Source organism: Equus asinus, chromosome 2 (assembly GCF_041296235.1).
Source record: "Equus asinus isolate D_3611 breed Donkey chromosome 2, EquAss-T2T_v2, whole genome shotgun sequence".
NCBI classification, from domain to species: Eukaryota; Metazoa; Chordata; class Mammalia; order Perissodactyla; family Equidae; genus Equus; species Equus asinus.
The window spans coordinates 3,787,501-3,800,000 of NC_091791.1; the positions used below are offsets into that span (position 1 = coordinate 3,787,501).

The 12,500-nt window shown below is 52.9% G+C and overlaps 1 protein-coding gene across 14 annotated transcripts in view; it reads left to right on the top strand.

Annotated features, from left to right (window-relative positions):
* EBF3 (EBF transcription factor 3) overlaps positions 1–12,500 on the top strand; it is a 129,011-nt gene that overhangs the window by 95,531 nt on the left and 20,980 nt on the right. For all 14 annotated transcript variants that reach the window (XM_014846395.3, XM_014846396.3, XM_014846405.3 and 11 more), the window contains 2 exons: positions 1,622–1,752; positions 2,276–2,402. In XM_014846395.3, coding sequence (XP_014701881.1) covers positions 1,622–1,752; positions 2,276–2,402 — 258 coding nt within the window. The remainder of the gene's footprint in view (positions 1–1,621; positions 1,753–2,275; positions 2,403–12,500) is intronic.

The following is a 12,500-nucleotide window of genomic DNA, read 5'->3' on the forward strand; positions in this document are numbered from 1 at the left end:
CTCCCTGCTTATGAAGACGTGCAACCAGATCTGACCCAGAGTCTAAAAAGATGATTTATCTGAAGCCAATCTACACGGGGGCTCAAATAAGATGAACAGCCTAATAAGGTCCCAGGATGTCCTTTGGAGGGCTCTCGTCTGTGCACACAGCCATGAGGGAGCGAAGCCAGGAAGTGGGGAACGGGCGAGTCTGGGTTAAGCCACTTCTTGTTTACCAAGCTTAGTTACTACTTTTTGGACAAATATCCACAGAGGTTGTTGTGAGCGATGGAAGAACACCAAAACAGAGAGGGTGCCCCTCAGGCCTGGGGTCCAGGTGCTCCATCTACAGCTCATCTGTACACCCCCACCCCGTGAAGCCAGGAGGAAGGGACAACACCCAAGCAAGCGTGGGGGCTTGCTCCTCTGTCTCGATGGAAAACTAAGACCTGGCCCTCTTACTATCTGGGGTGCAATTGTGTCTGGACAACATTAGCCAGGAGACCTTGCAGATCTTAGGGGCCGTATAGCCACCCATCACACAGGCCGAGTGCCGTTGTCGTTTGAATGCCAAAGGTAAAAAGGTAGAGTGTGGGCCCAGGGCCCTGCGGTTGGTAATCCAGCCCTGGCAGAGAAGGCCCTGTGGGCGGGAGAGCGGGTGCCCAGAGCGCCTTAGTGGTACTGTGCAGCGCGTGTCTAAGGAGCCCCTCCTTTGCATGGGGTCTGCCTACAGAAGTCCGTCAAAGGAGGTAGGAGAGTCTGCCAACACCACGTAGAAGAGGGCTGATCAAAGGCCAGAACAAAGCCGGCCTCCATGAGGCCGCAGCCTTCAGCCCCATGTCTGCAAGAGGCTGCTGGGAGCGCCAGGCTGAACCTCCTGCCTGCCTCCCTGAGCGGTGGCCTCCCCGGCCCCTCTTCCCCCTGCGCCTCCCTCCCTGTCTGTCTCCCCTCCCCCAGCAGGGCCGCTCCGCTCCGCGGCAGGCCAGGCCGCAGCGCCATTGTAATAACTCATGCAAATGTGAGGGCTCCCGAGACAAAGGGAGGTCAGGCCAGCGGCTCGGGGATTCCTGTCGACAAACAATATTAGATGTAAAATGTGTACCTTTGACAAAAGTATTAATATAGTGCTTTTGATTTTTTTTTCCTGATGAAAAGTGAAAAGTAGTAATTGTGGAGTGACAGAGGAAAATGAAGTTTTGAACCAAAAGGCAAAGTTCGCGGATGAAAAAACCCAACCCAATTAGCTGCTTATGAGGAATCGAAATGCAAGGCATTTGCTCTTCCATCTCCCTCAACAACCTTTTGATTGACTCTGCTTAGATCTGTACAGCAAAGCAGATAAATCGACATGCCACATGCACGCGATGCTTAATCATTTGTAATAGTCATATTTGCCCTGACATATAATTTGCTATATCAAGCCATTTTTTTTCTTGCTCACTAGTATTCCGTGGCTTGGCCTTTGCTTTATAAAACATTTAATAGTTTGCTTTAAACACATCAACATGCTGATCTACGATTGCCCTTTGCGTGGCGCCTGGAGGAACAGCCCGGCTGCGCCCGGCGTGACTCGAGGTGGGCAGAGCGGCCACCGTCGCAGGACGCGGCTCTGAGGTCTGCCTTCTCTGTCTTGTGTGAGCAGCCACTCCGTGCATCAAGGCCATCAGTCCCAGTGAAGGCTGGACCACAGGAGGCGCCACCGTGATCATAATCGGAGACAACTTCTTCGACGGTCTACAAGTTGTGTTCGGCACTATGTTGGTGTGGAGCGAGGTAAGCCTGCGAAATCGGTCAGCTTCCAACTGTAGCTTTTCTCATGAGTGGTTTGACAAGCTGTCAATAGTGCGTTGACACCAGGCACCCGTCACAGAATCCCCTTTTAACTGACTGTTCGCCTGTGGCAGGGGCTTCTCCAGTGGGCAGGTACAGAACGCCCCCCTCCCACCCCCCACACCCCCTGCCCAACCCTGGGGTTTCAGACCTGCCGTAGGAGGTCCCTCAGTACACTGGAACAATTAGTGCTAGAATTACTAGACGCAGGTTGAAGGAGACATATGGTGGCAATTTTCATATGAATGATGCCCTGTGGCCTTTCCTGCAAACTAAAACCCGGGATCATTTGCAGATATTTTTCTTAAAGAACACTGTAGATCCTGAGTCCTGGGTGACAGCTCGGAGGGAGCATTCCGAGACGATGGCCCAATTTGTGCTCATTTTGGTAATTATGTCCAACTGGCAAGTGTCCGCCTCTCGCGCCAGTGCTGCTGAAAGCCTGTTCACTGTGTGGTTTTTGTAGCTGATAACTCCCCACGCCATCCGAGTCCAGACCCCACCGCGGCACATTCCTGGAGTCGTTGAGGTCACCCTGTCCTACAAATCCAAGCAGTTCTGTAAAGGTGCTCCTGGGCGGTTCGTCTACACCGGTGAGTTCACATTTCCAACTTTGATGGCGAAGTGGTAGATGCCCCCCCACCCACGAGAGGCCCGTGGTTGCCCCTTAGGGCTGCTGGGAGGGGCCCTGCGGTCAGGACGGGCAAGGCCCCCTTGGCCACGGGGTAGGTTAAGTTGAGGGCACAGTTTCTGTGTCCTCATCCGAGACGTGTGATGCCGTGACGCCGTGGACAGGTGCAGCCCACACGGGCCCTGTGGTCTCGGGCCCCTCCCTCCCACCTGTGGACCTTTGCCTTCTCACCTGTAGTGCAGGGTGGTGGGGTCACCACAGTCACCCCCAGCTTCCATCACAGCAGCCACCCACGAACCCGGCTCGTGCAGATGGGCGCCTGTGCCCGTCTTGTCACATTGGGAGGCTGCCCGTGATGTCACTCTTGTCCATTTGCACAAGCTAAGGCTCAGAGATTAAGTGGTGTGCCCGAGGTCACACACCCTGTAAATGAGGGGCCACCGATTTAAGCCCAGTCCCTCTGCTCCAGGCCTGGGGTCTCACACCCTGCACAGGATTGCTACTTTAAGGGGGTCCATATTCTGCGAGGGTCTTGGACAAACTTGTGTCACCAGAACCGGTGGCCTCTGAAGTGACACGTTTGTTATCTGAAGGTTGTCTCACACAAGGCTTGGCCCACACGGGCGCCTGGTTTAAAACGATTTCTTCTAGGTCGTACTGAGAAACGCTGTAAGTAAACTTAAGGGCTGTTTGCATTTCTGATTTCTAGTCCTAGCCAACTGCAAAAGCTGTAATATTTGAGAAGTGTTTTTAACGACAGACAGCACCTGCTGAAACCCTGTGAGGGTGAAGGGATGATACTTATTCGTGCAAAATCGTGGCCTCGATGTGCTCGTGTGGTGAGGGTGGCTGGGAGTCCACGGGGGGAGCTTGGGCCAGGGGCTGCAGGCTTCGAGGACGCTCTGTCACCAGTCAGGACGTCCTGGAGCAGGTCTGGCCTCCCACTGGGATGTGGGCCTCTCTTTGGCCAGCAGGCAGGTGACATGGCAGATCCGAGGTCCCTTCCACTCAGGGCTTTGAAGAGGGAGCAGAGGTTCCTCACCCACTTCCCTTTGTAGGAAGGACTGAATGAGTGTGAAACAAAAAATTAAAACTCTTCGGGTACTCGCCTCCCAGTAGGCCTGGAATCACCCCAGGGCTACTTGGTCTCACAGGCCTGACTTGGGTCCTCACAGAGAGCCAGGGCCATTGTCCCCATCCAGACCCTCCACAGCCTGGCTGCCAGCAGCACCTGGGGTCCCTGAGGTGGGGAGGCTGCCTCCTCTGTTGGCCCCTTAGTGCTCAGCACCCCTCCCCATGGTCAAGGTGGGAGGGATGGACGTGTCCCACACTGTGGGACCAGCACATTCTCCCCACAGACCAGAACTGCCAGAGAACTAAGTAGGTATAGCGAGAAGCTGACGGGTGCAAGTCACGGCCTACTTCTGGGGTCCGCGAGCTCTTGGCCTCCTGGTAAGACCCAGAGAGAGAGAGGCGGCTCCTCCAGTCTATGAGGCCCCCAATGTATTAAAAAAATAAAGACATGCAAAATGGGGTTATAAAATTTGGGGCGTCTTGTAAGTAGTTATACATACTTTCACAGATGAGTGTGTCTGCTCTGAAGCAACATGCGGCCATGGGTGCCAGGTCCCTGGGCCCCACTCGGTGCCTCTGCCCTAGGCCTGTCTTTGCGTGTGGCGTCAGTGCATCGACATGCTCCACGCGCCTCTCCTGTTAACGGTGGGCAAGGGGACCATGTGTCTCAGGCTTCTGGCTGTGAACTTCAGGCTGTTGAAGCAGCTGGGGCCCCCACTCTCCTCTGCCTGGTGTTGCCTCCTGACCCCACCAAGTCCTACATTCTCCTCGGCCCCACCTCGTGGCTGTCGTGAGGGTCAGGAATGACTTAGGGGCTGTGCCTGACCCACGGCGGGCGCTCAGTGAGTGGTACTTCCTGTGGACAGTTACTGAAGTGTACCTTCTGTCGGGGTCCCCTGTCCCTCAAAGGAGGGGACGTTTATTATCTGCTCATGAGGCAGGTGGCATGTGTGGGCTCATGTGTCTGCCACGTGGCACGTGGGTCCTGGGTTGCTCAGGGCACTGAAGTGAGAGTGCGTCTCTACGTGGCAAGACCCACCTGCTCTGTGCAGCAAGTGATGAAGAAATCACTTGTTCCCACCTCAGACTCGGTCTACCCATCCTGGTGAATTCCCTAGGGGGGCCCTCGGCGGATCCTTTCGTACATCAAATCTTTGCACATATGGGTCTTTTGTGGGGGAAACCCTGCAGGCTGTTGTGAGGAGTGGCCACTCTTTTCTGAGAAGAGATTGATAGCAGAAAGGTCCTGGTCTCCCCCTTTCCTCCCCTGCCTGTTGACTGCTGAGAGTTCTGGCCCCAGCGGGGCAGAGAGAGGCCCCTGGCCGAGCACTGTAAACAAACACAGGTGCTTCTGGAAAATGAGCGAGGGTGGGAGGAGCCTGTCCCTGGCCAGCAGTGTCACGTGGTGGAGGCTTGCAGGGGCAGCATTGCCCGCCCGGCTCCAGGGCCAGTGGAGGGTTGGGTGGGTGTCGGGGCAGCTCTCTCTGAAGCCCGTTGCCCCCCAGCTGGGCAGGATGCCTTCCTCGGCCAGAGATCTCTTCTCTGGTCATCTAGGGTGTTCCGCCTCATCCCCCTAAGGGAACTGGTTACACCTGAGTTAGTTCCAGCTGCCACTCGCTGTCCAGACACCCGTCTTCTATTTCCACAGTGGACATTGTGTCCACTCCAAGCTGATTGGGCTTCTCCAGCCACAAGTTCAGGGTCCCGCTGCCCAAGGCTGTGGGGATTTCCTCCATCAAGCGTTCTCCCACCAATGGGCATCTCAATGAAGCCATTCAGTGAGCTTGGCCTTTCCTAGCAGGAGGCCTGTTTATTGCCAGCCTCCCATCCCAATCATGGCCAGGAATATACATTTCAAATGCCGTGTAAGGGATACGGGACCCTACACTCTCAGGGAGCAGAGGAAAGGTGGGGTCATAACCTGTCTGACCTGGAAGCTTCTGTCTGATTTGCATTGCCCTGAAATTGATGGGGACAATGAAGCAATCAGTGGGAAGCACTCTCCCCTGAAAACTGAGCCAGGCTTTCTGGACGCCAGGACGTGGGCGTGCGGCCCCTGCAGGGAGGGCGCCGTCCCCTGGGCATCTGGCTCCCATCAGTGTCCCCCAGCCCGGGAGGCGGCCGGGACACCCTCACATTGAACCTCACTGGCGTGAGGCGGCCAGGCCTCAGGATAATGAACCTGTGCACAGAGGAGGGGCCCCGCCTGCCAGAAGCCAGAGGCCTAAATGATCTGTTTACAGAGATCTGAGAAACACCAGATTTTTCAGAACCAGACCCGATTAGTCAACCCCGAGTGGACGTGGGCACTCTCTGCTGCCCCCGCCCTGGAAGGGGAGGCAGGCCAAGCCCATCCATCCAGGCCCTTTTGCCTGCTGCTTTCAACTGCTATAAAGACACAATTACCTTGGGAGGCAGTGGCAGTTCAGTTGATTAGCACGGTGAATTAAAAGAATGAGTCACAAATGACATGTCCGGCTCTTCCATACTGGTCCTTGGTATTCCCACTGTGCCTCACCCCTGTTGTAAGAAGGTCAGAAATTAGAGAGAGAGAACAATTTTCAAGCGGCTAGCACTTAGGAGCAGAATTAACAATCACCCTGTATGTAATTGCCAGTTAATAGTAAATTGCCTTCCAGACTGTAAAATGCAATATAAACGGGTGGGCACCTAAAATTAAATTAATGAGATATTTGTTGCATTTAAAAGTGAATAGTGCAAATTAATAACTGAGTGCAATGCTTGTTTTAATATTTGTCTAATAGCGTCTCATTTGCTTGCTTAATAATAATTAAAATAGTCCTGGAATGTTCTACCTGAGGAACTCACGGTATGGGCGAGTTGAAGTTTCACATTCATAATTTCACCAGTAGAAACACATCAAATTGTTAAGAGCAATAAAAGAAATTGTTTTAATTAGAATATAAGCATTGCACTGTTCTTGGATTACGACAGATTGGAATTTGTGTGCTTCTAATTGAAATTACGTTAGAGTGAAAACTGCTTTTACAGACACGTCTCCGGGTACGAAGCGTTCTTGCACAAAGCCGAGTGTTACTGTTTTCTTAAAGTGTCCGTTTGGCAGACTGGTTTCCGGTTACACAAAGGAGCTGGAGCGGTTGGGGTTGGCCTCACTCGTACCGTGGCTCCACAGGGCGCCAGGGTGCAGCTCATGGGGCTCTCATGGTTGACCTTTTGCACCCGAATGTTCGGTTGACCCACCCTCATTGTAGAGATTTCTTTTGCTCAATTAAAGAAATTATCACAAATTACCGGGAGTCAACATGTCGTCTGCCACAGGCCAAAGCCAGTTACCAAACAAGATATTGGCAGTCTATGGTCATCGGGGCCAGAGCCGCACAGACAGAGCTGACCGCAGGACGCACGGGCCAGTCTCTGGTCTGTAGAGCATTTGCTGGCTGGGAACTTAAAAATGATTATTTTCTGCACACACAAAGACGTGCTTTCAATTTCAAGCTTATGAAATCATTACTCAACCAGTAATTGCTAATAGTTTGTGTTCCCTCTGATACAATATTTATGGTTTTTTTAAAAGTCAGATTATGCCTTAAAGGGGTGACATGTCGAGGGAGAGACAGTCCCATCCACAGGTGCTGTCCTGGCACCCGTGGGGTGACAGTTTCCTTGGCTGGGGGCCACCATATCCTCTGGCGGGCTTCCAGCATTTAACTCACTCCGCTTCGCCCCTTGAAAGTCGCTCACGTTTCTGAAGTGTTTTAAAGATCTTTTGTGGCATTCAGATGTGATTCTGTCAACAGCACGGTGACACAATGTAGAGTCGATAGCGCCCTTCGACCACAGCCAGCACCAACCAGCTGTCTCCCAGGCCAGCGCTCTTCAAACAGATGACTTGTATCCACAGAGCAAATGGTTCCTAATTGCCTCCCACAAATCATACCATTTTTACTATGCTAAACGAAATGCTCATGTCTTCCCTTAAATGTAACCCACCTGGTTATTGCAGTTATAAATTTCTAACCATGTGTGTGGGCACGGTGGAGATACAAATATTTTAATCACGGGTCCTTGAGTTTGGGGAAGCTTCCAGCCAATTCAGTCGGTTACTCCTGGGTGCCCCCGGCCATCCTGCCCAGTGAGGCCAAGGGCTCTCGGTTGCTACCTGTCCTTTCCTCTGTGCAGCGGGCACTCCCACAGCCACGCCGTTTTCACTGGTTCCAACTCGCCAGTTGGCAGGTGTCAGTGGAAGTCTTCGGTCCCCTGGCGGGTAGACACCTTTGCTTTACCTGAGGTTAGTTATGTGGGAGAATAGCTTAGGGACCTGCATTTTCAACTCCGGCCGTCTCCAGACCTGTCCAGAACTGGAGAGCTGGGGCAGTTGTCCAGGTAACGCATAACTCCAACCACACGATTTCTCCTCCAGCCCCACCTTTGCTTTTGTCATTCGTTTACATATTGGCGGCAGAGGGCGAATTTTTCCCATCGACTGGGATGGTGTGCAGACTTTGGAGTGGAGACTGACTGGCCGTCTTTGGGGTCATTTGCGGACTCTGTAGGGCCACAAGGGAAGGGAGGGCGCCCACCTGGTGTCCTCTGTGCTGTGTGACACAGCACTGGGCCAAATAACGATCAATTAACCTGCCAGCATGCTAAGTGGGCACTGCAGTGCGGGTTCAGTAACGCACCCTTCTAAAAGAGCGGTGCTATGAGGGCTCCCGGGGTCACTGCTGTCCCCTTCCTCTCCTGTCTCGAAGGAGGCCAGGAGAATGAGACACACCGTTTGTGCTATTGCACAAGTAGACTATTTGTCCTAATCAGTGACACCCATTTACTAGAATTGCTTAAAATGAACTATACCTCATACAGAAATCGCACATTTAGAGAGTTCCATTCATCATCTGAAAATTGAGGGCCAGTAAACTTTTCTGCTCCTCCAGTGGGATCATAGGCATGCATCAAAATGTTAAAAATGATTGGTGAGAGGGAGCTGTCACCCATTTATCAAGGAAAAGAACATTATTTGCTAATTTCCCAACCAGGCTGGTGACAGGGTGCTTCGTCTTTGGACCCACGGTGACCAGCATGGCCTTTGTGTTATTAGTACAAGTCAAGCGCTTTTGGGCAGTTGCTAACAAGACACATTTGTCTGTCATCAGAGGGGCTTTGGTTGTTTTCCAAGTGGCTGTAACCAAAGTCTGCTCCCTGTGCCCCAATTGGCTGCACCTTCCGGGGCCACGCTAACCCGGGAGGAGAGACCGACTGATAAATCACGAAGTTTCCATGTCAAGGTGAAGGTATTGACTCTCCGGCACCAAACCTGACAAAATGTAGCCCAGAGGAGACAGCCATTCATCTTCCCCAAAGGACAAAAGGGTCGTCTGGGTTTCACTCAGCGATTGTGGGCAGGTGGATGGGCGGAGGAGAGTGGCCTGGCCCTCTACATGCTAAGCCCCCCGCTACGCCCCCAGCACGGGCGGGGTCCCCGGTCTTGCTTCCCACCCCCCCGGGAAGCCACAGGGAGCAGAGTCATGGGATAGAACAGAATCACGTTTGGGATTTTTATTGCAGGTTTCTGGCTGGTAGGGATGCATGCGCGCTCTTGAAAACAAGCTGGGGAGGGCACAGGGAGACGGTGCGGGATGGCGGGGAAACCAATGGATGACCGTCTCATAGCACAACGCATTGAATATGACCAACCGAGGTGCAGAATAAAGCAGAGGTAACAAGGTGTAAAAGTAAAATCGCACAGACCACTCTGGCGAAAACTCCCACAAGTTTGACGATGCAGAGACCACAGGAAGTGCCTGAACCACCATTTCCATGGAGACCCTTCAGTGGAAGCCTGTGGTCCTTCCACTGTCAAAGAGGAGGAGAAGCAGCTCACTTGGTAGCCCTAGAAGAATGGAATCAAGGACTAAACACACAGTCATGGAGGCCACAGACATCCCCCTCCCCCCCAGTCCACTTGGCTGGACGTGTGGCTCGGTGCTGACAGCCCAGCCTGGAAGTTGACCGTGAGCGCCGCAGCGCGTCTTGCTCTCGCCTGCCCTGCGGGCTGGGACACACCCCGCTGGAGTTCAGGGCTGCTTGTGCTCTCATGGGAAACCTTAGTTTTTGGAAGTTTTTTGGACGTGTCTGAACACATTTGCTCTGGGCTGAGGCTTGGATCCCAAAGTGCAGCCTGAGAAAATGTACATTTAAAACATTATCATTTGAATCACTTGGGCCGTTTTTATTCATTGTAGAAAATGCAAAATGAGTGACGCTGCCTTGCCTTTCTTAGAATGGTTTTTCAATAAAACAACAACAAAATGGAAGGCTCTTAGTTGGTGATGTGGACTTTTGCTACACCCACCTCCTCCCCCCCTCAAAAAAATAGGAGTTTTCAAATGCTCCTAATGAGCATATGGAATAAGTTGGTTCCACAAGGGACCTGAGTACATGTGGTATGGCACATATGCTCTGTAAGACTCATTACGGAGTGCGTTAAATTTTAAATACAGAAGCTCCCATTGAGACAAATAGGCTGAGCAGATCTTGGTACCCACTGCTGTAAATCATCTTTGGAGGAAGTTTCTTAAAGGTGCAGCCGGGGTGTGGGGGGTGACTGTTTCTCTTCTCCCTTCCAGAAGCCCCCCTCTCCCTGCACTCGTGGGATGGACCTTCCTTACGTTTGCCACATGGGAAATCCCATTGCTGACAGAACGAGCCCTGTAGGATCACCCGCAGGCTTCTCAGGGCCTAGGCCCGCTCCCAATGCGAGCGTCCAATGGCTGTTGAGGACTGAGAGTTGGGGCATCTATGCGGTTGGATGTCAGGGGATTCTGCCCGATTCTCCTCCATCTTTCACCCCTTGCCTCCCAGGAGAAGGCCCGTGCCTGGAATGCCCTTGGCCCTTCTTATCTCAGCCCCCAGGATAGGGGGGGCTGGTGGCCTGTGGCACCCCCCCCCCCACCCCGTTTCAGGAATCCATCCGCGCTATCCTGCTGATCAGCCAGATGCTTTAGCCACGATAATCACTTTCACCCCTGGTGTTGAAGACCGGCTCGGTGTTTTTTCTAATGAACACGTCCCTAACACGGAAACCTCCTACGTAAGCTTTTGGGCTTGTTGGTACCGGGCCGGTAGACAAGCCCCAAGCCGAGGGTTGCGTCTCCTCCAGTGTTTTTATGATTGGAGGGCCCTCAGGACAGGGGGTGGCACATGTGACTGCTTCACGACATGCTTGGCATCAGGCTGCGTACAACGTATCCCAACCTAAAGACTGTAAATGTGCCTCGTGTGCCTGTCGTCAGTTAAAATGGAGGTTATTTCAAAAGGTGACTTGTTTTAATACCACAAAAGTGAGATACACGTGTGAGGTGTTGGGGCTGCAGCCTCATGTGCCTTCCTGCCCGCGGGCAGCTCACCCGCTAACATTCTGTCATCACAACGGCAACCACACTGCCCAGGCTGCTGGAGCTTTGTCGTGGCGCCATAGTGGTGGACACCTGCCGCGTGCGGAACCCTGTGTCCACTTGTCATCCGCATGCCCCTCTTCCCCACCGCCCAACACTCCACAGCCACCTACGGTACTTCTTTTCTCTCTGCTCAGAAAATACTGACTGACAAGAACGGTCTTTCAGGTGAGCACGGTGTGAAGGATGTGACCTTGATGTATATGTCACCATGACTTGGAATTTACCCATGGTGTCAGCATTCAGAGTTTACCTGATGCCCACCTGGGCCAGGTGCTCAGCTGGCACTCAGGAGGTTCAGAGAAGGAGGGAAACTGTCTGGGTCTCCTTGGTGCTCGGGCTGGGGCGACACTCGGCAGTGGGTTCCTCGCCAGGGGAAGCAGCCAAGTCTTCACCCCGGCAGCCTGGTGCCTGGTTCTGAGCTGCCCTTGGCAAGTGTCTGACGCACAACCACGTTCACAGTCCCGCTGACTCAGTCTTACGGGAACGAAACAGGATGGAGAAAAGAAGTTAATAGAAGAGCCATAAAAGGGGCTAAGTCCTGTGAGGAGGGGGTCGGTGGGGGCGCTGTGGGATTTTATACAAGAGAGAGCCCCTGGGGAGATGGTGTGGAGGTGGCTGGGGGGCTGCACCCCTGGATGCCTGGCGGTGGGAGTGGGGGTTTCCAGGCAGAGGGGAGGGTGTGTGCCAAGCATGGAGAAGTGGGAGGGAGCATGTCGGGGCTGAGCGGCAGGGCTGACAGGGCGTGGGCAGGACCCAGGGTGGAAGGGAGGTTGGGCCAGGCCACAGCGGCTTTCTGATAATACAGTTTGGGATTTCGGGACCCCTTGTGTGAACACAGGACTCTTTCACACTAGATATAACCCAGAATCAAGGACTATGGTTGGAGATTCCAGTATTCACATGAATCTTGGCTCTGCCCTGGAACGTTCCTTTTCTTCTTTATTCATCCTGAAAGACCGGGAGTTAAAGTGCCTCCATGGAGATGGAAAAGGGCAGGAATGTTGGGAGTCTGTCCGCTGCGCGTCCCTCCCATGGCGGGGTCTGTCTCGTTTGTCCCGTGCGGGCGTCCGTTCGTCACGAACCCCAGAAGCACTTTTATGGATCACAGCATTCCGACCACAAAAGGAGCCTCCCTCAGTACAGGAGCAGCTGGCACGTGCGTTCTAATCCAGACTGGAGACGTCACTTACACTTAACGTTTTGGTTTTTATTCAGATATAATTCACAAAAATTTATAATCAGCATAAAATTCCTCCATTCAAAGTATACAGATAAGTGGTTTTTAGTATATTTACCAAGTTGTGCAGACGTTAATCTAATTCAAGAACATTTTCATCACACAAGAGGGCACCCTGTATCCATTGGCAGTCACCCCCACTCCCATCCCTTCCCCCTACCCTAGGCAATGACGAACCTACTTCCTGTCTCTATGCCTTTGCCTCTCCCGAACACTTCATAGGAATGGAATCCTACAGTGTGAGGTCCTTTGTGACTGGTTTCTTTCACTCAGCATCATGTTTCAAGGTTCCCCCATGTCGCAGCATCAC